Source organism: Prinia subflava, chromosome 2 (genome assembly GCF_021018805.1).
Source record: "Prinia subflava isolate CZ2003 ecotype Zambia chromosome 2, Cam_Psub_1.2, whole genome shotgun sequence".
NCBI lineage: Eukaryota > Metazoa > Chordata > Aves > Passeriformes > Cisticolidae > Prinia > Prinia subflava.
In genome coordinates this window covers 20920218-20944994 of record NC_086248.1, presented here as the reverse complement: position 1 = coordinate 20944994, position 24777 = coordinate 20920218, and the positions used below count along the sequence as shown (strand labels likewise).

Here is a 24777-nt window from a genome sequence, read left to right as displayed (position 1 = left end):
AAATCGGTGATTGCATTTGGTGATTGATTCCAATAAAAATAAGTATGATTTTTCACAGAGGAAATTTCTTGAAGAATCCCATAATGAAGTTTGATATCTTCAGGAGGGAGTAAGAAATCATCAGAAATTCAAACAGTGTTAGTGTCATGACAAGGGAATTAGAAACGGAGCCTACTGTCCTTTGTCCAGAGATGTATCAGATCAGGGAACTCTGATGTTTCTGGAATGAGACACTTGGCTTTCCTGCACAATAGTGTCAGCTGCCAAAGCACTTTCGCGACCGTATTTATAGCAGAAATGGCCTGATCTTTTGCTCTGTTATTCATGGACTAAGATAAAGCTTTAGAATTCCCTCTCCTTTCTCATACTTCCTCATCAGGTCTGTTTACCCCCCAACAGAATTCATACTTGAAAAGGGCATATTTTGCACTTACTCATGTTCAAGACACTCTGAATCTTGTCTCTAGAATCTGCTTTTAAAACTCAAAGTCATGGAATAGAAAAAAATATGCTTCTTCTTGGAAAAAAAAAAAAAAAAAAAGGGTTAGGAGAATTGCCCTGCAATTTGGAAATCTTGGCTCTCGCAGTCTGCAGACTGTTTTTCTTCACATGCATTCAACATTCTCCTTCAATTATATATTTATCACATATAAGGTCTTAAAAATATCCTTCAGTTTTTAAACTTCCCAAAATACAGAAATATTATCAGTACCTGTTATATTTAATAGGTTTATGGTTACTGGGTTCCCAGCGATTTGATCCCACCACAGAATACTCAATGTAGTAGCCATATAAATCCTCTTCATGTTTTGGTTTATCCCATTGAACTACAACTGATGTTTTTGTATTCCTTGTGGCCACCACCTGACCAGGTGCAGATGGCAAAACTAAGAAAAAGAGATAAAACATATAATATTAGAAAATACATAAAAATAAAAGTAATTTGAACTAGAAGAAACACTGCATAATTTGATCATACTTAATCACTACAGCTATGACTCCTCCTACCCTGTAAATATTTTTATATGATATGTATTTTAATATATTTCTTTCACTCTAAGTCTGGATACCTATATATATGTGTGTATACAAATAAATTGTTTTTCTATTTTTTCTCAGAATGCTCTAAGATGTGAGGCTCCTCACTTAAATGATTTTATATAGGTTTTATGATAGTCAATTTTAGGAGTACGTATTTTCAAATATGATAAAAGCATACAGATATGAAAGTGTTCACTCTCAAATTTCTCTCTCAAAGAAGAGGTTGATGTATAGCTTATGTCCCTGTAGCATTACTGTGTCAGTAAGAAATGCACACAGAGATATTATATCGTGAGGATTAAGAAATACTGTCTTACAGTTAACTAATGACAGCCCTAATTCCAAAATTATGAGCTTTTTAGGACAAGTTTAAGCAGCTATTTCAATGCCAAATCTAAGCTGAATGTTATAGAAGCATAGGAGCATTGGTTGGGAGGGATCTCTGGGGATCATCTAGTCCATCCACCCTATCCCTGAGGCTGGGATTATCACCATCACTAAACACTAAGTGTGTCAGTCATGGATTTGTACAAGTCTTAAAACCCTCTGACAACAGAGATCTCACAGCTTACCTGCATAATCTTTTCCAGTACTGCACTCTTGCACCTTTCTCTTTAAAAGAGCCTGTCCAGAAGGAACTTCCTAAGATACAAATTTTGGCTCTTGCCTCTATTTGTCATTTGACAATGCTGAGAAGTTTGACACCATCATCATTGTAACCCTTCAAACTTCAAACCTCTCTTCACAGGTCCCAATCTCTAACCCCCTGGTCATCTTAGTTCCCCTACAGAGGACCTCTCCATTTTACAGCCATCCCTCTTGACTAAGGAAGCCAGAACTGGGAAACAATATTCCAGGACCAACCTCAATACTACCAAGAAAAAGAGGATAAAGCTTTCTTCAATCTGTTGACTACAGTTCTTCCAGTGTACTCTAGTATGCAGTTTACTTTACATGCAAAGTTTGTTGTTGGTTTAAACCAATCTAAACAGATGAATGTGCATAAATAGAATAAGAAATATTAAGATCCAAATGGAAAAAAAATCTTAGTAAGAATCAGCACACAGTCTGTACACTATAAAATATCTATCTGATCTTTCATCATGTGAGAAACTGCAGTAATGTCTCACCCTAACAAGACAGGTTAAGAGAGGCATCTGGTACTCGCCTTTTGAAGGTATTTTAGTTTCCCTGGATTGATATTGCAAAGAACTGCAAGCAGTATGAAACAAAAGAAAGGCAGCATGTTTTCCACTTGGTCTTATCATATTAAAATAAAAATTAGTACTTACACACTGCTATACTTCATACAATAAAGATCAAATGGGCTCAGTCTGATAAATGTACCTACATTTAGCTTTTATGTGTGTCTACAAGCACGTACGCTTGAGCTGCTGCTGTAGTTGAACAGCTAGGGCTTGACTCAGTTACACAGATAAAGTAATTTAGGGCCATTTTGTACCACCTGTCACTTCTTCATGGAGTTCTCAGATATGACTCGCGAGATAGTACCTACACTCCTCTGAAATGGCAAACTGAAAGCATTTGAAAAGGATGTCTCTTTGGCCAGTTAAACTGAGCCTTCCATCAGGGCTCAGTTGGGTCCTGAAGATTATTCATCTTGCCCCAAAACAGACACTCTACAGCTGGGTGACATGGGACAACTTATGAACCAATCTACTTATCTTCCAGGCTCCAATTGCCACAGTCAGAGCAGAGGCATCTACTGCACCTGTAGTCACCTACATGGAAACACCTAAATTTAGATTTTAATCTCAAACTGAATACTCTTTTACCACTCAGTTAAATAGCATCATTTGAAGTGTCATTTGGGATGGCCTAGGATACCCCAACCATTCTTTAGTTTCTGCTCATAAGGTATCCATAATCCCTGTGTAAGGATTGCCATTCCCATTAAGGTGTCTCAGTCACCCTCAAGAATATCAAATGACATTAACTGCAGGCAACTAAATGGAGCTGTGTGTTTCTGATATATTTTAGCTCAGGTGGCACACTCTGTCTCTGAAAATACCCCAGAAGTTTCTCTTTAAAACTGATTCTTCTGCTTTGTGTTTTATTTAAAGCTGTGAGTTATGCATAAGGTGTTGCATTAACCCCTAAGGGATACCTTATTTTCTGTAATAAGTGCAATAAATATAGTGTTTTTCTTCCCTACCTTGGGGAATGTTGAATGGTTTAAATAATTTATATGCATTAATGAGACATCACATCAAGAATATATGAAAGCAAAAGACATTTTTCTTTATCATGTAATTACAGATCAAGCTAAAACTATTGATTATATTTTTAAATTATGGTACATCAGTACCATTTACATGAATGTAAATATTTTCTATATTACTAGAAAATGTGCTGGTAAGATATGTGCACTTAAGGTGGCAATTATCAATTCATCAAGCTATTATATGTGGCTTCTGGAAAACTGCAAAAACAAAACAAAAACAAAACAAAAAAAAAGATGAACAACCATGCCCTAATTTTTTGTTTGTGTTTTTGAATGTGACCCCAAGATAAACACTTCGTTTTCATTTGGAAAATCACCACTGAATATGTAGATGTATCTTCCCCTTTCCCTGAAGTCTACTCATCTGTATGACACAGGAATAGTGCACCAGCAGTAATTTGCAACTCAGAATACTAAGCAAGAAATGAAAGGCTACCTTATCTAGCTGAAGTTGGAGGGAATTAGGTAGTATATAATTACCTGAGCCAGAAAATATAATTATCAAAGTTAGTGATTAACCTGTTTTTGATGTCACATTAATAGAACACTGAAGAGTGAATAACTAAAAATTATTTAATTTTATACTGATTATTGTTTTCAGTAGAAAGGCTTGTGATCACTAGGAAAATTCAGGAAAGTCTCTAAAATTTAGCATCTTGGTATTTTTTAAACCCTTCACAGAACTGAACACAAATAAACTCAACTACTGTTATTGTAGTTATACTAATTTAATGAGAGTTGTCTATTTCCAGTTTGTAAAATATCTCTTGTTTTTAATAATAATGCCTTACAATTAATACCTTACCAATAGTATCTTGTGGTTGAATAGGTTCTGTGATTTCAGATGGATCACTGATGCCATTTTTGTTTGCTGACAACACTCGGAAAACATACGGTTTTCCTTCTGCAAGGTCAAACACTGCATAGCGAGGAGATTTTACTGCAACCTGTGCATTGACTCTTTGCCAACTTCCACTGCCAACCATGGACTACAAAAAACAACAAAAAAGCCATGAATTATTTCTGTGAACTGTCAAAAAATGAACGTGTTGCTGTATCCTATCATGAATTTAAGAGCTATGAGAGAAGGATCACTCTCAAACTCCTGACTTAAACACATGCAAATTCTCATAGCTCGTGCATTCCATTACTGTACAAAAAGGTCTGAATAGCTCACCGTCTCCTTCCCTGTCTCCTTCAATACATGCACAACTGTACATAAAGCCAGCCTTCTTTTAGGACTGTGACTGTCACCTGTGATTGGTCCCAAAAGAATTACTTTCATGTCCTGCAAAACTCATGTGAACACCCAAAGGTTTGGAGTCAAGCAAACAAGTCCTAATCCAAATTCTGCAGAAAGGTAGGGAGGGAAATGTTACTTTAGTCACAACTTTATTTACTCTGTAGAGTAAGGTCATGTCCCCTAAAAGCATTCATCAAATGAAGTAATTACTTTTGAGTATTCTCAATGCAGCAGCTGAGATTGTCATCTTCACAACTGCACATGGAGGAGAGCCAGCAAATCAGTACTCTGAGAGAAGTCTGCTGTCCATTAGATTTCCCACATAAACTGTTTAACCAAAAATTAGTCATGGAATCTTTCAGAAATTTTAGTAAAACCCAAGTGCCTAATAAACAGATTGAAGAAAATTTCCTTGGCATAGATAGGTGTGTGCATACAAATTATATGTTTACAAAATTTTGGAACAGAAAGTCTGGGAACAAAATCTGATAGACTGTAAATTTCTTCGAGGTGGAACGGTGTTTCATGGGTGCTTGGAAACTGCCCTGTATATAGTGACACCTACAATGGACAAATAATAATAACATAAACAGCTGGAGTACATATATCAAAATCTTTCTCCTAGGTACTGAACTCACCTGGTGTGCTCAACAGAAAAAAAGAAATAGCAATTTCACAATTGTCATAAAAAGCTGCAAAATACAAAATAAATATCATTTTGCCATATATTTTACTTCCTTCCATGAAAAGAATTAATTTCTTTTTTTCACAAAGAATCAGCATCACATTTTGTTCTGCAGTTTGATTTGATTTATCTTTTTAAAAGGTATTTCAAGGGAACACAGAAACTTATTTCAATTTTGTGTCTCTTGAAGGCTTTATAAATACATTTTTATTTTTCAGGACTGAATCTTCTTTATTTGAAATAAAATAATTAGAAACTCTTCTAAATTAACAGATGACAGTGGAAAGCAAAAAATAAACATTCACCTATGATCTAAGCTGTTCACATATATTAGCTATTTATGCAAAAAGATTTTAGATTCAGGTATTAATTAGTACAACTAACCTCTTTTTTCTAACAATAGTCTTTCAGTCCTCATTCTCACTTTCTTTCAGTAAGTCTGGTGTTTAATTGAGACTGTTTTTTCATCATTGTCACTGCTCTGTACTGTTTTCTGAGCTATATAAATTTATTTGTATAAAACAAGCAGATAATGTATATTTTACAATTCATTCTTAGAATGAAATTCAGCTAACCAAATGTAGGTGCCTTCTCAATGGAAATCTGCCTTGGAGGCTTTATCTGAGCTATTTCTGTATATCCTGTAACTAGTAAGTTATTTCCATGATAAGAGCTGGTTCAAACTACTTACATCGATATTCTTGAAATTTATAGATAAGAGATGACATACGTAAATGAGAATAAATGCAAAAAAGGCATTGTATTTTATTGCATAGAAAGAAAAACTAGATACCTATTTCTATGAAAATTTTCATTACTTCATTTAAAGGTATAAGACAGAGTGGAAGAAATGGTCATGCTTCCTGGAAAATCTAACCAGTGAGTGATGCTCACTTTACATTGATTTGTTCAGCATCCAGCAAGTAATGGATGATGGTCACTCTTCCCCTGCACTCAGCACTGGTGAGGCCACACCTCAAGTGCTGTGTCCAGCTCTGGCCCCTCAGTTCAGGAAGGACATTGAGTGCTGTGTCCAGCTCTGGCCCCTCAGTTCAGGAAGAACGTGGAGATGCTTGAGCGCATCCAGAGGAGGCAACGAGGCTGGTGAGGGGCTTGGAGCACAAACCCTGTGAGGAACAGCTGAGGGAGCTGGGATTGTTTAGCCTGGAGAAGAGAATACTTAGAGGTGACCTCATCACTCTCTACATCTTCCTGAAAGGTGGCTGTAGTCAGGTGGGGTTGGTCTCTTTCTCCAGGCAGCAGCTGACAGAATGAGAGGACACAGTCTTAAACTGTGCTAAGGGAAATATAGGCTGGATTTTAGAAAAAAAAATATTACTGAAAGGGTAATAAAGTATTGGAATGGTCTACCTGGGAAGGTGGTGGATTCACCATCCCTGGATGTGTTTAAAAAAAGACTGGATGTGGCACTTGGTGCCGTGGTCTAGTTGAGGTGTTAGGGCTGGGTTGGGCTTGATGATCTTGAAGGTCTCTTTCAACCTAGTGATTCTGCGTGAATGTAGAAATGGTCTATGGAGCACTTTTGAAGTGGAGGGGGGTTTTGTGTGTCTAAAAGGGAAAAGAAGCTGGGGGGCTACAAAAAGAGGAGTGGCATGAACAGGACAGCTGAGAAATGAACTGCGGAGGAATGTGTAGAATTTTAGAGGTAAGAATAAAAAAGCTTGCATAGTGAAAGCCTGAGAAAAGGCTGTTACAATATTCATGTTGCAAATTAAATGTGTGGCAGTTTTATGAAGAGGTTTAGTGCTTGTGGATTGTTAAGACGGTACATATGCTAGAGGCATAATTCATAAAAACTAAGTATAGCTTGACCTGTAAATGTTTTAGAGGTCAGGTACGAGACTCATTTTACCTACTGGGAAAACTTTGTAATAAGTTGCTATAATCCAATATAATTTAGAAACATGAGTCAGGAACAGATTTAATTTTTATTCACTTAGGTGGATGAAGAGCAAACCTCTCAAACTATGAACACTGAAGCCTCCTTTCAATTCAAAGAGAAGGGGAAGGCAACCATGAAGAGTACTAGGGACCAGCAAACCTGAGACAGGCGTCTGCCTCTTAGCTGATCTTACAGGGGATAAATTGGAAATGTCAGTCTATAGTGGAGGCTGCCACAAGCCTGCAAAAAGTGAGGGTCAAATTATGAGTTACTGTTTATTCCTTGCTCTACCACAGGACAAACAGAAACTTCCTTTTATTACAGAGAGACTGAAAACTTACAGTCATGCCTAGGGCTGTGAAAACTATAGATGTTTTTTGGTTTTTGGTGGTTTTTTTGGTTTTGTTGTTGTTGTTGTTGTTGTTGTTGTTTGTAACTGCTACTTTACATAATAATTTGTTCCCATTTAGACAGCACTAAGCAAATAGCATAGGGGAATCTTTTTCTTTGGACCTTGAATTTCAATGCTCATTAAAACTTGCAGCAAGACATTTGATTATCCATGTTTCTCTAATATTCCACTTACAAATCCTGCAAGACCACAGAAAGTGTTAGTTTTATTGCTCATTCTGCTGTTCTGAAAATGGGTTGAATGTAATTGCACACAGCAATGAAGCACCTCTCAACAGAACACCACTATGCAGTGCAGTACCTTCTCAATGAAATACGTCAGTGGCTCCCTGCCACGGGGAACAGGTGGATCCCAGCTGAGTACAACATATGTTTTGCTGATTTCTGAAGCATGTACATTGGTGGGAGGGCCTGGAATCTGAACATCCCCTGTAAGATTAATAAATGTAGCAAGTGTTAAACAGCAGATTAGCTCCTGCGTCAGCATTCATGCTACAGCTCATCTTTCTGATTCAACTTTCCCACCCTGCATTGCAATGCTTGGCTATTAGGGGCTGTGATATCATCTGTGCAGTTCACCTGACCACTTCAATTAAATTTTGATAAATAAAACTTCATTATTAATAGCTAGTTACTTACTCTTTCAGTAAAGGTTAAATGTGCTCCCTGAAACTCTGTGAATTTGTCACACTTTTTTCACTGATCACATTCAAATTACTTCAATCTGCTAGTAAAAACCCACTCACTATATGCAAACATTTTTTGATCAAAGACAGGCCTAAAGAGTTTTTATGAGAAATTAGAATAACAAAAAAATAGCTGGAATGGAAATACAATCAGAAAAGCACCTTTAAAACAAAGAAGAAAGCAGGAAAAGGAGCAAAATCTATTAGCAATCTATCCGATAACATGATGGTATTATCAGTTGTATAGTCTAAAGCAGTTCTCAAATCTATGAATCAGAGACACAAAAATATGTCACCAGCCCTCTTTGGGTCCACCATGTAGTGTGGCCTGATGAAACCCCTCTCCCACTAGCTCTACAGAGTTACCAGCAGTGTAAGAGACGACCTGCCTACCCTGGACCAGGTGGGAAGAATTCAGCTCAGCCTTTCTTGGTCCTGCTTGCTGACCACAATATGAGAAAAAGCTGGTTCTGCTATCCAAGCAGTTACAATGGGGTAAAACAGCACTAGATGGGAGAGTGACCCATGATGGACCTGTGATGGACCTCTACTCAGCAAAAGCCCTGAAGAAGCTTCGGCTTGGTAGTAGGTCAGAAACAGAAACTCAGCAGATACCTAAAGATTTTATCTTTACGGCTTGTGATAGAAAAAGAAAAAAGCTTTGTTCTTTGAAGGTAAATTTTTCCACTTCTCAGGCTAAGAAAAGAGCATAGATCCTCTAAATGTTAAAGATCTGTCTTCTAAAAAGAGAAAAATATTTCAGTGATAATCTCTAAATCATGGCAGTGATATTTTAAATGATTATACGTATCAGAAAGAGTCTCCAATCTTGCAGATGAAAGTAGTGATCTACATAGTGATATTTGAATATTCGTACTCTATTAAATATGTACATTCATGTGACAGAAATCCAAATATCATTATTTATGACTATTCCAGAGGGGCCATTTACTGGACCTGATCATTCTAAGGCAATCCTGAAAGCAGAAGAATGATCTGTGAAGCCAAACAAGACAACAATAATCTGATATTATAATGTGAAGTAAAAGCTGAATTGTAATGATCCCAAAATACCCATATCAATTCATTTAGCATACTATTACAAAAATAGAGAAACTACATCTGTCCTGTCCATGCACTGGGAATACCATTTAATGTCTGAGTCTCCTCCAAACTACATCTGTTCTCAGATGACTTCTCTTTTACTGTGTTATTTTTGGATTTACAACTTTATAACCTTTGTGGAAGAGAGCATACAGACACTTTTTTAAAATTTTGAGCCATTATGCTCAATAATTTTTAATTTCAGTGTAAAGAAGGTCATTATTCAAGTCTACAAACCAAATCATTCCATAAAGAAACAACCAAAACCAGAAGAAATTTAAACTGTATCTCACAAGTTGTCAGGGATCTCTCCAATTCTGTTGAGGAAAAATATTGCTTAGTCTATAACCTTAACCTTTAGAATAACATCCGTATTCAGCTAGATGTATTAATTAAAGAATTGAGATGAATTGTAGAAGTTTTTATGAGAATGGCAATAACTTGTTCATATAGTCAAAATCAGTCTAAAAAGAACTATACTTAGCTCCCAGAAAGCTAGAAAGAGTGGAACCAAATACCCAATCAAATCAGCAATTAAAAGTTCAGCAATTTAACTTAGCATAGCATTAATAAAAGCAAAAATGTAAGAAAATGCTGTCAATATATAAAAGTTTTGCTGTTGAAAATGTGATGTTCTTCATCCTTTTAGACCTCACTGTTAACTTGTGTTCTCTCAACCTTGCAAGTCGTAATGTTTCTTTATTTCTTAATATAGAGTCTTTATCACTAGATGGATTTCTTTTCAAGTAGTGTTTCTATTTATGACGCAAAATTCCTGGAGTACAAGCAGATGGACCAAAATTGCAAAAATGCTACATACCTTCAAGGTCATCCTTACTGATCACAATCTTTCTCCCTTCATCCACATGAACAGCTGTTAATCAAAATATTCAATTAGTTTCTCAAGCTAGTTCAATATATTTACAAATGTTGCCAATTATTGTTTGTCACCTGTTCAAAAGCCTGTATACCGTTTATGTTTATATATATATATGTTTCTACAATGTTGTTATTAAATCTTTCCCCAGACAGAGTCAACTTGAAGTCATACTGGTTTATTCAATTTCATAGGAAAACAGGGCATGATAAGACAGTACTATTCAAAGATGCACTAAAAAGCAAGAGACATAATCACGGCAAATGGATTTGATTTTGAGGCAGATTAGTAATCAATTGTATCATGAACTGTGCTTTTGTTACAGGAATTAATCATAAAACATACACTCATACATAAAACACATGTAAAGGAAACTGCATATTCAGCTGAGATTTCACAGGCAATATTGGGAAAGCACTATAAGGTATTCACAATTACCTTAATTCCCCTCCGACTAAAAGGAGCACTCAAAACAGAAGGTGTGGAAGTACATTTTATACAGAGCCTGCACAGGGGTTTAGGACAAGGCTAAATCAATAAAACTACTCCCCAGAGAAGCCGCCTTACTCTAATCATGGAGAAGCTCCCATAACATTACTTTGCAGTCTGTAGTGAGATATTCAATCAAAAGAAGAAATAAACTTGCTCCTTAGGCTAACTGGACAAACAGAATCTTAAATAATATTTTTTTTAAGAAGCCTTGAATAACCTACTTTGTGTTCTCTCCAGGTCAAGAGGGTCAAGCGCTGCAACCGGTTCCGAGGCGCGAGAGGGCCGGCTAATGCCAGCACTGTTCACGGCTCTCACACGGAATATGTAAGAATGCCCCTCTTGAAGACCAGTCACAGGATACTTGCAGACTTTTACTGGAGCATCATTGCACTGGACCCAGTTTTCCAAACCTACTTCACATCTTGGAATAGCAGAAGACAGCATTTGTCAGTCTCATCTCACAATTAATATGCCCCATAATATCCACACCAGGCCAGAACCACAGAAGTCACCTTTGCTAGGCTGAGGATCTAAGCCAAATATCTCATTAATGAAAGTCACACACTTTATACACTCTTCTCTGATCAGAGATCCAATTCCCACTCTTTTCCTATTTATTTCATAATGCAAAGGTAATTTTCCTCTTTCCATGGTTTTTGGCCTTTTCAAATCTCTCTGCCTCCCTTCTGTTTGATTCTCTTCCTTGCCATGTAAAGAATAAATTATTCACCTTCATTTTTAATACTCATCTCCAGAGAACATGATGAATTTGCAAGATTCACCTAATCATTTTCATGTCTTGCTTGTCATATTTTCAAGTAAACTTCTTTGTGCCTTTCCCTCCCAAAATGGCTGGGCCACAGAGTATAGGAATCATCAAAAAGCAGAGTGATGTCCTCATAATTACTGCTTTGTGTGTACATATTTAGTTTGTATCCTATTACTATAAACTTTTGTGTAGAATACTCTCTTTTGCCCTGACTGTACCAGAAAATAGTCCTGTCATGATCAAGGGCTCCTTGGCACTGCAGTGATACAAGCAATGTGTCAAATGGCACATCTGACTAGATTGTACGCAATCTAGGTGAAATACTCCTATGATCCATGTACTGCATAAATTGGATATAGATGGTAGAGCCTCCAGGTCTCAAGATAATTTCCTCATACTGACTGCCATTCATAAACCACTATTTTTCCAATTATTCCGAGGCAGTTATCATTGAATTAGACCAAATGACAGGGTAGCAAATAGCAACGAGCTTCAAATGTTGCTTTTAAGTGCAGACCAGTATACATTATGAAATCATTTCAGTAAAGCTTTGCTGACTGACAGTTTCAGACTCTAAGGATGAGATGTTCTGCTCTGGCTACAAGGAGTAAGCATTCACTTCCACGGAAGAGACATGCAGACTTGGATCCCCTGATCTCCAGCTGTCTGCACTGAGCTGAAACCTCAGCAAAGTGCAAAACTCACTTAAGGACAGAGGCCTGCCAGTCTGATTTAAACTCCCAGCTCCCAGGAGTACACGCCTTGAGCTCCTGATGTACTACATTTAAGAAAGAAATAAAAAGATAATGTAATAACTCCTAGGTTTCAGCTTTTGCAGTATAGAGATTAAAGAGACTAAATCTCATTCAAGATGCCCATGGATTCTAGCTTTTATAAATTAAATACTGTCAGGGCTCATTCTCTGATGTGCCCACATCCCTACTATTGAACATTTTAAGTGTATGATAAAATGTCTCTGCCTGCAAATATTACTTGGAATGGCCTCCAGCTCCTGCTAATTCCCTGACTGTGCCCAGCATTGCCTGTGAAAGTACTAAATCATCTGGGCCAAAAGCTTGCCAGGGAACAATCTAGTAATTTAACAGTGTGTAACTGAGTCCCAGTGCCAAGTGTCTGTAAAAATATATCCAAAGAACACGCACATTGAAAGAATATAATGGTATTTTTTTCTTTTCAGTATATACATATTTCTGACAATTAACAAAACTAAATAAATGCTAATGTTTACATACTTGTCAACAAAATATCCAATAACAGGGCTCTCACTGGTTGTATTTGGTGGTTTCCAGGTAACAATAACATAGTCTCTGTTGGCATCATGACATTTAACATCCATTGGTGCCCCTGGTGCTCCTGCGATCAATGCATCAGCATCTGGGCCACAAATTAAAATAAATTGAGTTTGACATACATCAAAAAGTCAAAGGGAAGGCTTCCAGTTCATTGTGCTACTTGTTTATATGAATGGAAGCCCAAAACATTTCATTACATACTAATCTACTGCAATAATGATTCAGGACTATAATGTCTATCTTTTTATACAGACAAAATGTTCAAGGATGTTTTTTGAGAACAGAAAAGCTTTTTAGGAAGCAAAAGCTTATTATTTTCCATGAGAATTAAAAGCCTAACCCACTCATGTGTTTTTGATGCTTTGTCACACTGAAAGCCGTGACTCAGTGTGTTAACAATCAGACCAAGGTACTCAGTAAAAAACATAAAGATCAGGAAAATAAATCTCTTAAATAATAAAAAAATTGCAAATTCCTAAAATATTTATAACACTATGTTTTATTTATAGTCTTAGGTACCCTTTTGTGGCTTCATTTTGATATATATTGATTAATCCGGAGCCACAACTTCTAATGAAATCTCGTAACAGCTAAAGTTCTCTTCCTTCAAAAGAAGATTTCTTTAACAAAAAAACACCCTGTATAGAGTCTACATTTATAGACCCTCATCCCAATCAGTTGTGAGGTAGCTTGTGCTCAGTATCAGATCACAGCCTGCATGAAAAAAAGGAAAGAGAATGGCCAACAGACAATACTAGAGATTCCAAAGGACACAGCACAAGCCAGGGTCCTGGGCATGCAAAGGGATCAAATACAGTATACAATGGACAAGAGAGATACCTAAAATTTACCCATCATTACAACAAAAACCTCTAAAAAAGTTTTTTATATATTAGTGGGTGCTCTTCACCTGAATAATATCTTTCTTGGAATGTAACCTGGACATAATTAGCTTTAGCAAATTCTTTCTAATGAGATCAGGGTGCCAAAATGGCTTGCTCAAGACATAAAAGCTGATGAAGCCCTTGCACTAGTTCTGTGAGGAAGCTGGATTTCAAACCCCTGAAAAAGACATTTACTCCCTCTACCTCACACAAACTGTCTGGATGACACTCCCACAAGGCACATATGTTCCAATATGTTTCCAAGAAGAACAAGGTTTAAAATTAACACAGCTGCAGTGGCCTCGATGGGGCTGCTCCAGTTCGCCCACATCAAGGATGTTGTCCAATGTATTTAAGAGAGTGAAAGAACTGCTCAACCAGAAATATTTTTATCTTTCAATGAAAAAAATATAAAAAGGAATACTAAGTTCTGCTCACAGGTACATGTGGAAGTTCATTTTTACTTCACTGAGAGCTGTGCATGGAAATGTGATGAAAAGTTCTGACCTTTATTCTATTTTAATACATTTACCTCCTTTTATCTATGTCTCTTGTGAAAACTGCATTTCTTCAGTCAGCTAGTTTCTTACTTTGCTTCTTTTCTCTGGTTAATGACATGACTATGACTGGTATAGTGGTGGGAGTATTTCTTTTGTTTTCTCCTGCACATATCCCTAAGACCAGGCACAAGATACAAGAACACCTGACAAGGCTCATTCCCAGTTTCCAAACTCTAAATCCAAAACCATCACAGTGAGAACTGATTGTATACAAAGATGTTTATTTCCTACCAGGGGAAAGGAGATAAAAAGGAAGAAACAGGTGGTTTCTTCACAAGCACAGTTTCTCTGGTACTTCAGGAAACAAAACGTCCTCAGGAGCATGCTCCTCTTGAAGCTCCCCATTCAGGTAAGGTGACTGTTTTTTAGTACAGACTACTATGTACAAATCAAATGACTATGAAATTCCACAGGGCTAGATTTCTTTCGTACTTCGGTTATTACAAAGAGTTTTTTCATAGAACTAAACTTTATAATGCTTTTAAATTTCTCCTCAAGAAGCAGATTAAAGTTTTACCTCTTACAAACAGGTATGCACTGCATTCACTGATTCCACCTCTCGAAACCATGCGCAGGGTGTATAAACCTTCATCATCTTTGTTCAGATGAGTAAAGGAAAGAGCTGCCTGTCCTTCTCCAAAATACAGCTTTGTCCACTTGGAGTCCTTTATCAGCACATCTGGAAGAGAAGACCATCAGACACGTTACTGTGCTGCTAGAACAACCTGCATCCTAGTGCAGTTCCCCGCACCAGGGACACAAACTAATATTTATGCCAGTTTTATTGAGAACGATTGTGCTTTGATGCTAGGAAAACTCTACAGAGAGTAAGTTTCATCCCTCTAAAATTATTTGATCAGTGAATTTTAGAGAACATGAGGTCTAGTGCTACCTCATGCAGTACCAACAATAAAATTCCTATCACTATAATTTTTAATGCTCTGAGAGACAAAAATTATACACATTTAGAAATATTGTCATGAAAACCTGTCATACCCTATAATGAATGCAGGATGGAACCTTGTTTCATTTTTAATAAGTTTTGCTTCCTGTCAGGTCAAACGTTCGTTTACTCAATTTTTTCTTCCAAATTTAAAAAAACAGATTTCAGTTTAATCTGAAAACTGCTATAAATATACACCAAACTTAAATCTTCAAGGCATGCCTGTTGAGAATTGAATTAAATTAAATTTAAACCTCTGAAAGGTGAGAGGTGATGACCCATGATTAATGCACATTAATCTGATTTCCTAGTGAGACCAGAGCAAGAGATTGAACAGGATATTTTGTGGTGGCCAGGGACTTTCTCATATCATCCTTTTAAATAGCTGATTGGATTATTTTTGATTTTTAACTCCATAAGGCTAATGACGTACAAATTTATTGTAATTAATGCAGCAGAACTGTATTTAAAAGATCTGAATATCTATGAATGTTTATTATTCTATTGCTTAAAAAGATTTTGGAGCTGGCACTCAAGCATTTGCAAAAGAATCAGTGCTCTTGCATACCAGCTGAGTTGCATAAGAAGGTATAAGACATGACACACATTCAGATAATAAAGCATGTGGAAGACACATGCTACTAAATCTTACAGCAGTAAATTCCATAATCAGCTAAGCATGTAGTAGTTTTATGAGAAGCACACAAACTAAATTTAATCACGTTCCTCCCCATGAGATCTTTAGTCATGAGATCCTTACCTAGAAAACCTGAGTGTCCCCTTTCTGTCATGCCTGTCACAGTGCTACTCAGACTTTGTGTAGAGAGACATTATGTACTTTAAATTAAATCAGAAAATATCTCCACCTAGAAACTCTAACCAATGCATGAGCCCTGTGGAAAATCCTAAGCAAAAAAAAAAAAAGTTGATTAACCAGCATCTCTGAAAAGCTGGTCACTTGTTTAGACTCCAAGCTTCAATGGATTGGTAGCCACCATAGTTTGAATATATAGAAATTGTAGGCAAGCCTGTATTGCTACTAAGGCCAGAGTTACCCATTTCCATTCTTTATGTGTACCTGACAGCAGGAACTGAGGAGGCAGTTGTGTTTGGTAAGAGCAGAAAAGCTCCTCTCCTCCACACAAGGCCAAAGATCCACTAGAAATCAACAGAAACACACTTTTTTTTTTTTTTTTTTTTGATGCAGTCTGGATGAATGACTTTGTAGGCAAGACAATTAGCATAAAGTTTGGAGGTCTCAAACATATTAAAAGGTTCTAATAGAACAAGTATTCATAAACCTGCCACCACAATAATATTACAGGTTCTCACTATTGACAGTCTATTCGTGTGTTGTACTCTGTTATTTCTCCTAGAATTCACTTGCAGAGGACTAGCCCTCAGACACAGCGTGTCTCAAGCCTCACAAGCTGTTTCTAATATATACGATAATTTTCCTAATATATTACTATGATTAAAATTCATACAAAGTGTGGGGAATTACTATATATACTGAAACTTCTTTTCATCATGTATTTTTTGTTCTGCTGCAACTTTAACCAGTTTCTTCACTCCACGATTTTTCCTTCTGAAGTCAATTATTTTATTCTAGATTACAGTATAAATGGCTGCAGAATGCTGGTACATATAGCTTTGTAGAATTTATATTACATTAGAGATCAATAATGAAAAGTTTCTGCTATCAGCTGAAGTCATGTCCAGATTGGATATACGTTCCTGAAATATTATTTTGATTTTGTTCTTTCAGTATCTTGAACGGTTCTTTCAGTATCCTAAATTGTTCTAATTGGCCGTGAATAATAGACATCATATTCATGTTTGTGAAATCCCAAATCAATTCAGGGGATTTGATTGAGCTGACTTATATGCCCCTAGGAGTCTACTAAATACCCTCAATAAGGCTCACTACTGTGAAGCTTATTCATGCTAGATAAACACATACTTCTCCTGTGTATAATTATTAGAAGTAAATCATACATATCCATCTCAGGGCTTTAGTTCCTAATATTTGATTAACACAAACAGAAAAATTTTAGAAATAGTACAGTCTTAATGCAAGAGTAGAATTAAATATTACCTCTCTAAAGAACCAGAATGTCTAAAGCACATGATGTTGGATAAATTATTAACTTCCCATTGCTTATATTTATGCATTGCATCCAGCTCTCAAGGGACTCAACACAGGGAACTGTAGCACCTATCAAAGATTTGTAGTGCAGGAACTCCTGCTGCATTTGGGAACAAGCTCTGCCAGCCACAGCACCTGTACACCTCTTGGAAATATTATGATCCATGTACTTGTAATGAAGGACAAATCTAAGCTTCTTTGTAACATCCTATTTCCCACAACATAACTACAATAATGGAATTAACACCTATCTAACTCCCTAGCAAAAAACTATTGGCTTAAAACAGACCAAGTTTTCACCTCAGGTTTTCTCAAGTGAGGACTCCTTAAGTCAAATAAGGGGGAAAACAAAGAGCATAGTATTCTTACATATCAAGAAGGAATTATCTTGTCACTATGAAAGCACAAAAGGAAAGGGTCATGAGCTTTTGTTCATAGTTCAAGAAAATTTGATGTTCAATGAAAAGTGGAACAATACTGTGCATTCCTTGAAAATTAGAAATTCTTGTTAGCTGCAGTTTCAAACTTAGAATTTGAGAGATTTGTCACCTTGAGAAACTGTGCCCAGTAGGAGACAAAGTAAAGGTACCTTTGAAAATGATGGCTCATTTGAGAGTGAAGTGAGTAAATATTTTTAGTTATTAAATGTCCTGAAGTGTGTAGCAATTCCTGTATGCTTCAGCAGGAACAGAATCTGAATTCAAGGACCAGCCTTAGATTTTAGGTTATTTGCCAAACAGAAAAAGCCATTTTTATTATCTCATATTTTTTACTCTGTTGACATCTAATAGTTCATCACAAGGGAGTATCCATAATGATAGAAAAATAAGAATGAATGATTAAGTAGTAGTTTTTTCCCTGAAGGATTAGTTGTGAATATATCTAAAACTACAATGTACATGAAACAAAAGGCATAACAAGCAGTAACAAAATCATTCTTTTTCTGATTTCCGTGATCTTGAATTTTCTTGACTTATTGATTTTACTGTTATTTCTCAGTTTATTCATCACATTTTGTCCACCGTGGAAATTTCTTCCATCAGTCTTAGAAGTCCACCATTCTCAAATGTGGTCCCTTTGGGGAAAAGTCTAACCATTCAAAAGCAACCAAGGCTTTTTTTTTAACCTTCAGGTAGAATAATTACTTTAGACTCTTACACAGATTGTGGTTGGTGAGAAATGATGGGCTAAATACCTACAACAAGCTGCTATCCATTGAGCTCTCAGCAGCTAGTTTTGTGTTTCAAAACCCTTTTTTGCTGCAGTGAACAAACACTACTTGTCCAAGGTTTATGTACCATCCACACCAGTATATGATAAGTTTAGTAATGTTATTTTGAGTACTTCAAGTAAGAGCAGAGCAAACATATGTGTATCAGGCCTGGCTTCTATAAGTATTGCCTAACTACACATTCATGTGATTTTAATGTAAAATTCACAATAAATACTGGAGCAAGATTAAAGTGGAGACCCACACCCATACCTCAGTACTTCAAAATTTAATTTACTGCCCTGTGAATACCCTTCAGCTCAGTGGTCACAGCATTCAACTATGAGTCATTGTGAAATCTAAGAACTGCCTTTGGATCTCTTCCAAGTAAATGGTCTAACTATTGTGTTATCACAATATGAAATTACCTCCTGCTGCTATTAATGTGTGCTCAACAAAATTTTGACCGTCACTTATTTGAGAGTGCAAGACTATAAATTTTAACTAGTGATTTTTTTTCTCTATTCCAGATTTAATTCTGAGAATAAGATGCTCTAAACCTGATCTGAATCCTCAGTGACTCCTCCAGCATTTTCCAGGCAGATTCTGTTCAATGTAATAACTTACCATCTCTATACCACTCAGCACGAGGTCGGAGTCTTTTCAGCTCTGGCGTGATCAACATAGAACACTTCAAGGTCAGTGTTTCGCCTTCAGTTGCAAAAGTGACTCCAAACTTCTCCAGAAACTGGACATCAATGTGGGTGAAGCAAACATCATATGACAGGGGCACTATGAATGAGAAAATGAAAGCATTCTTGAGTGCAAGTAAATTTTATTTGTCACAGATTAGTATCTGATCTGAGCAGAACATGGAGTTTTCTGTTATACTGAATGCTGATCCAGAAATCCAACTGGGAAAGCAATTTGGACAGCTCCTACTGTAACTCAGTGCTTAGAAAGCAAAGTCAGAAGATGCAAGTTGTATTCAATATTCTCATCTGTAAAACATTACTCTGACAAGAGGATATAAATTATCTAAGCAAATAGAATAAAAGGCTTACAGTGGAAGGGCATTATCCCAGCTGGGTGAGGCTCTTCATCCTCTCTGAACCCTATGAATAAACATACAAGAAACATTCAATCACATGAGCATTGTATCTATTTATTGTTTTAAATATAAAGTAGGACTTACTTCGCACAATCACAGCACAATTAGTTGATGCCTGACCATGGACATTTGTTGCAACTGCTGAATAGGTTGCAGAATCATCAAAATCAGCTCTGAAAAGGGGAGGGAGACAAACAGACATCTCTTTATGCAAATAAAAATTCTCTTCATGATTGGTATTACAAGCCAAACAATATCAACCATAAGGAAAGTGTATAAATCTCTACTGGTAGGGAAAGTGTAGAAAGCTCTTTGCTTTCTACACACTGCAAGACATTGATGAAACATAATCAGAAAGCCACTACTGTTTATCACTGCAGTTTTATCACAACTTAGTGTGCAGGCTGCATTAACTTGAGCAAACTCTAAATAGCCTTTAGAGAACGATCAAAAGGAGATAGCTGGACAATGTCAGTCTGGTTATTCCCTTCCTCTATGTAGCATTCCTTAATCCATCTTGCCCTTCTGCTATATTTTAGAAGAGAGACATGGAATAAAAGTACATGTGATTCTTGTTAAAATTCTGCTTTCTATGGCAATTCCTAGCTGGCAGACACTGGTTATTTTTTGATTCTCTCATATCCCAATCCAGGAAAATGATAAAAAATGAGGAACACTGATCAGAATTGTTTATGTTCATACATGGCTTGGTTTGTTATATTTTCTAGTGAGAAAAAAATTGATTATGCAAGGACAGTATAAACAAATATAAAGCAAAAAATAGTTACTTGGTGCAAAACACTGATAGATTGTCTCACTCAATACATCCTTCCTTGAAGTTCCATAAGCACATACATGACCAGCTGTTAAGATACAGGTACAAACCTTGATGCCCCAGTTCTTTTTTTATTTAAAATGGAGTCCATCAGGAACAGTTTATTTGGTATTAAATCTGATGAAGGCCACTCAAAAATTTTCATTTATGAGATACAATATTGTGAATGCATCCATTTAGTTTCCTCTCAGAAGAACAAATCTGTGTCGTCTTGGCAACTGCCAAGTGATGGAGTTCTGATTGCACTAGTCCTCTAAGAGGTCATATATCCCAGATGTGGCAGAAGGAATATGTAAGGGTGGTTTATGCAAATTGCATAACAGGATGCCAAATTTGGAGTATGTAGCAGCTGCCACAGACATGAGACACCTAATTTTCACTTCTTGCATATGTTCTGGGCAGTGTCATATCATAAAAATGATACTATCTATACTGTGATAGCTAAAGCACAACTTGATGAAAGTCCCATTAAACTGTAATTTATCTCTCTAGATTTACAGGTTTAACAGCTCCTCCTGGAGGCAACCCTTCAGCCACATATTTCACAAAATCAAAAAATCAGTTACAAAGTTTATCATACAATTAATTATCGAAGACATAAGGGTGAGTCCTAAGACTAGACTACATAACCAAAAAGCCTGCCAGATGGGTAGGAAACCCTAGTACAGTTTGGATAGGCACAGTGAGACTGAAAAACAATTTAAAATAATTGAAATCATAAGGTTGTTAAAGTTGGAAAAACCTCTAAGATCATCAAGTCCAACCATCAACCCAGAACTACCACCATGTTAAACCATTAAACCATGACATCATGGGCCAGAGCTACATGATTTTTGAAAACTGCCAAAATGGCAACTCAAACACTTCCCTGGGCAGCCTGATCCAATGCCTAACAATCCTTTCAGTGAAGAATTTTTTCCTAATATCTAAACTAATCTTTCCCTGGTAGAGTTGAGGTTATTTCCTCTTGTCCTCTCATTTGTTACTTGGGAGAAGAGCCTGGCCCCACCTGGCTACAAGATCCTTTGAGGCAGTTGTAGGAGCAGTAAGGTCCCCCTGAGCCTCTTTTTCTGCAGGTGAAACGCCCCCACTTCCCTCAGCTGCTCCTCATGACTTGTGCTCGACTCTTCATCAGCTCCACTGCCCTTCTCTGAACATCCTGCAGCCCTCCAATGTCTTTCTTGTAGTGAAGGGCCCAGAACTGGACACAGGACCTGAGGTGTGGCTGACTACAGAGGGACAGTCACTGCCCTGCTGGCCACACTACTGCTGATCCAGGCCAGGGTGCCATTGTCCTTCTTGGCCACCTGGGCACAGCTGGCTTATGTTCAGCCACTGTCACCAGCACCCCCAGGTCCTTTTCTACCAGGCAGCTTTCCATGCATTCTGTGCCTAGCTTGTAGCCCTGCCTGGGGTTGTTTTGATCCAAGGGCAGGATTCATCACTTTGCCTTCTAGAACCTCACACAGCCAGCCTCAGCCCATTGATCCAGCCTGTCCAGATCCCTCTGCAGACCCTTCCTACGCTCCAGCAGGGACGCACTCCCACCCAACTTGGTAACATCTCCAGACTGACAGAGGCTGCATGCATTCCCCTCATCCACACCACTGACAACAATATCAAAAAGCTCTTGCTCCAATACTGAGCACTGGGGATCACCAGTTGTGACAGACCACTAGGTGGATATAATCACATTCATCACCATTCTCTGGGCTAGATGTTATTTAAGTTTGTTTTCATGAAGGATTTTAAAGAAATTACAATATGTGTCCCAGAGCTATATAAAGCTTTACAGATTCTGGACTTCTTTGAGAGATGTCAGACTTGACAACACTTCTTTGCAATGAATTTTTAAAAGCAGAACATTTTTTTTTACTATCCCAGTTTCACACTATTTAACACTTGTGTAATAAAATACCAAAAAGCAATATAAAACTACAGTACAGGAAATTTTCCTAAGGCATGTTATGCCTCTATACTGAAATGTACATAGTTAATGCATTTATCACAGTCTGGTACAGTATCTTACTATAGTTTAACAAGTTAATAACAAATGAAGAAGGTCAAAAATTTCTTACAAGGAGCATTGCAGAATTAACTGTTCTGGAGCTGTAAGGCATTTTTTGTCACTCTGCTATATTCCTAATTTGAGAATCTATATATAGAATATACAGTAAATAGTGTAAATATAGTACATAGTATATTTAATGACATATATTACACATTAGCAAATTAAACAGCATTCATTCCCAGATACTGGATTTTGATTGCCCTAATGCTGATGTTTTAGAACAGCCCTTGCCATGCCTTGGTGTGCCCCAGCTCACCAAAAGGATTCCCACATATACCTCAGGAGGCGGTAAGGGACCTTTTCCAGAAAGCAGTCTGGACGTCTGGCAGCCCTGTCCTGAAGGGTGAGAAGATTATCTCACGCCAGGAGGCCACTGTGGTAGGGCATGTCTTTAATTTGCAGTGTCAGGCAGAGCCCAGGAGTGCACTCCTAGGCACTGGTGGCAGGTATACACCACAGTGTGCCCTGCACCCCTTGTCCCCAGACACATCCCCTATAAGGGCTTGCTGCCCCTCAAGGCACAACCCAACCCTCATCCTGCCAAAGATCTACAGAGATGCACACTGTTCACCTACCACCTGCATGCCCAGTTCCTCCTGGATGAGCCAGACCCTCCCAAAGGATGGTGCACATGCCTGGCAGGACACTGCTGGAAGAGCCACCCTGTGTGTGCTGGTCAGGCCTGATCCCTCCCTGCCCTGGACATGATTCAGACAGCACACAGCACCCAGCTCATACAGGAGTGAGGAACATTACACCAGCACTGCTGCACGAGGCCATTTCCTCACATAAACAAAGCATTACTTCAGGCTGCTTCACTTCTTTCAAATCCAACTTCACTGCTCTCTAACATTTTGTTGTTGCTGTAGAGTGTTAACAACAAAGATAAAAAAATCAGCATTGCTTGACTGAGGTTAACTCTGATTAAATCTCACTTTAAAACTGTCATCATCTGCCCTCACTGTTGGCTTCATTTTTCATCAGAACACCACATAAAACAGTTGAATAGGAAGCAATATCTGCAAGAATTACACACGATTTAGCATCTAAAGAGAGAGTTATTCTTAAACAACAGGTGACCTAGAAATAATCCAGAAAACAGAGAAACATGTATTGTGGACTAACTTGGGGTCCCAAACTGTGCTAAACCACTTAAAGTGTCAGAAATTTAAAGGTGTAAGAACCGCAAAGTTGTCTCCCAAAAAAAAAAGCAGCAGAATGGAGGATACCTGATTAACTTTTCAAATGTTTATATATCTGTGCTCATTTCAATCCCCTCCCCATAGTTTTGCTCTCCTAAGAAACGGCAAAATAAATCTTTTGATGAGCTCTTTCTGTTTGTGATGGTATCCAAGGTAGAGAAAACAGAATATGAGCTTTAATGTCTCTAGAACAGACAGGAGATTCACAAGAGGGTCATATCTTTAGCCAAAAGAAGCTCAAAATCTGAAAGCAAATATTTGACAAAAGTTAGAGATAGAGTTATAATTCATTTTCTTAGGGAGAACATAAGAAAGAAGTAGCTGACCAAATAGCTGGCCACATGCTTACAGTATCCTTTGTTTTTTTTTAAGAGAAATGAGGTTCTTACAGTTATTACGAACACACAATTCCACAGGCCAGGCACTTCTTGCTATTTAAGAGGTCATAACACTCTACCCATTTTCTGTAGCTTACTGCTTTAAAAGCAATTTATATGTCTTTGGTATGATCACTCATATGACTCACCAGAAGGGAAATAAACCATCTTAGACAGCCTAGTACCCACTGAAACCCCTTTAAATCTTATATTGGAAATGTAGGGTTTTAGTGGCTAGGAGCTAGACAGCACTTTTGTTTCATATCCACTATGAAGAAAGTTGGACAGGATGGCAAGTTACATAAGGTTCTGATTTTTTTCATGCCAGATAATGTTGAGATTGAGGATTATCTTGGAAATTATCTGTTTCCTTGTATTCTAAAAAAAATCTTAGATTTTCTAAATTGCACTGTAAAGTGCACTGAGTCAAGACCAGTTAGAAACTACATTTGAAGTACCCAGGAGGCGAGGTGTGGTCTAACAGTTATTCGTGTTTTATGGTGGAGAATGTGTTTTTCAGCCTTTACAAAGGTCAGATAAAATATGCATAGAGTACATTTAGAAAGCATAAAATGTGAGTGCAGAGCTGTATCAGTCCCAAGGTACTAATACTTTTTTGTGAAAATTAAATTGCTCTGAATCCACATGAGGTTCTAAAGTGCTAAT

General features: G+C 37.4%; 1 protein-coding gene across 2 annotated transcripts in view; it reads right to left on the bottom strand.

Annotated features, from left to right (window-relative positions):
• Positions 1-24777, bottom strand: part of MYOM2 (myomesin 2) — a 79278-nt gene that overhangs the window by 36686 nt on the left and 17815 nt on the right. For both annotated transcript variants that reach the window (XM_063389337.1, XM_063389338.1), the window contains exons 7-16: positions 19711-19799; positions 19580-19630; positions 19143-19307; positions 14731-14892; positions 12710-12851; positions 10909-11108; positions 10139-10192; positions 7830-7957; positions 4092-4275; positions 713-887 (exon numbers count right to left, since the gene is read on the bottom strand). In XM_063389337.1, the coding sequence (XP_063245407.1) occupies positions 713-887; positions 4092-4275; positions 7830-7957; positions 10139-10192; positions 10909-11108; positions 12710-12851; positions 14731-14892; positions 19143-19307; positions 19580-19630; positions 19711-19799 (1350 nt within the window). The remainder of the gene's footprint in view (positions 1-712; positions 888-4091; positions 4276-7829; positions 7958-10138; positions 10193-10908; positions 11109-12709; positions 12852-14730; positions 14893-19142; positions 19308-19579; positions 19631-19710; positions 19800-24777) is intronic.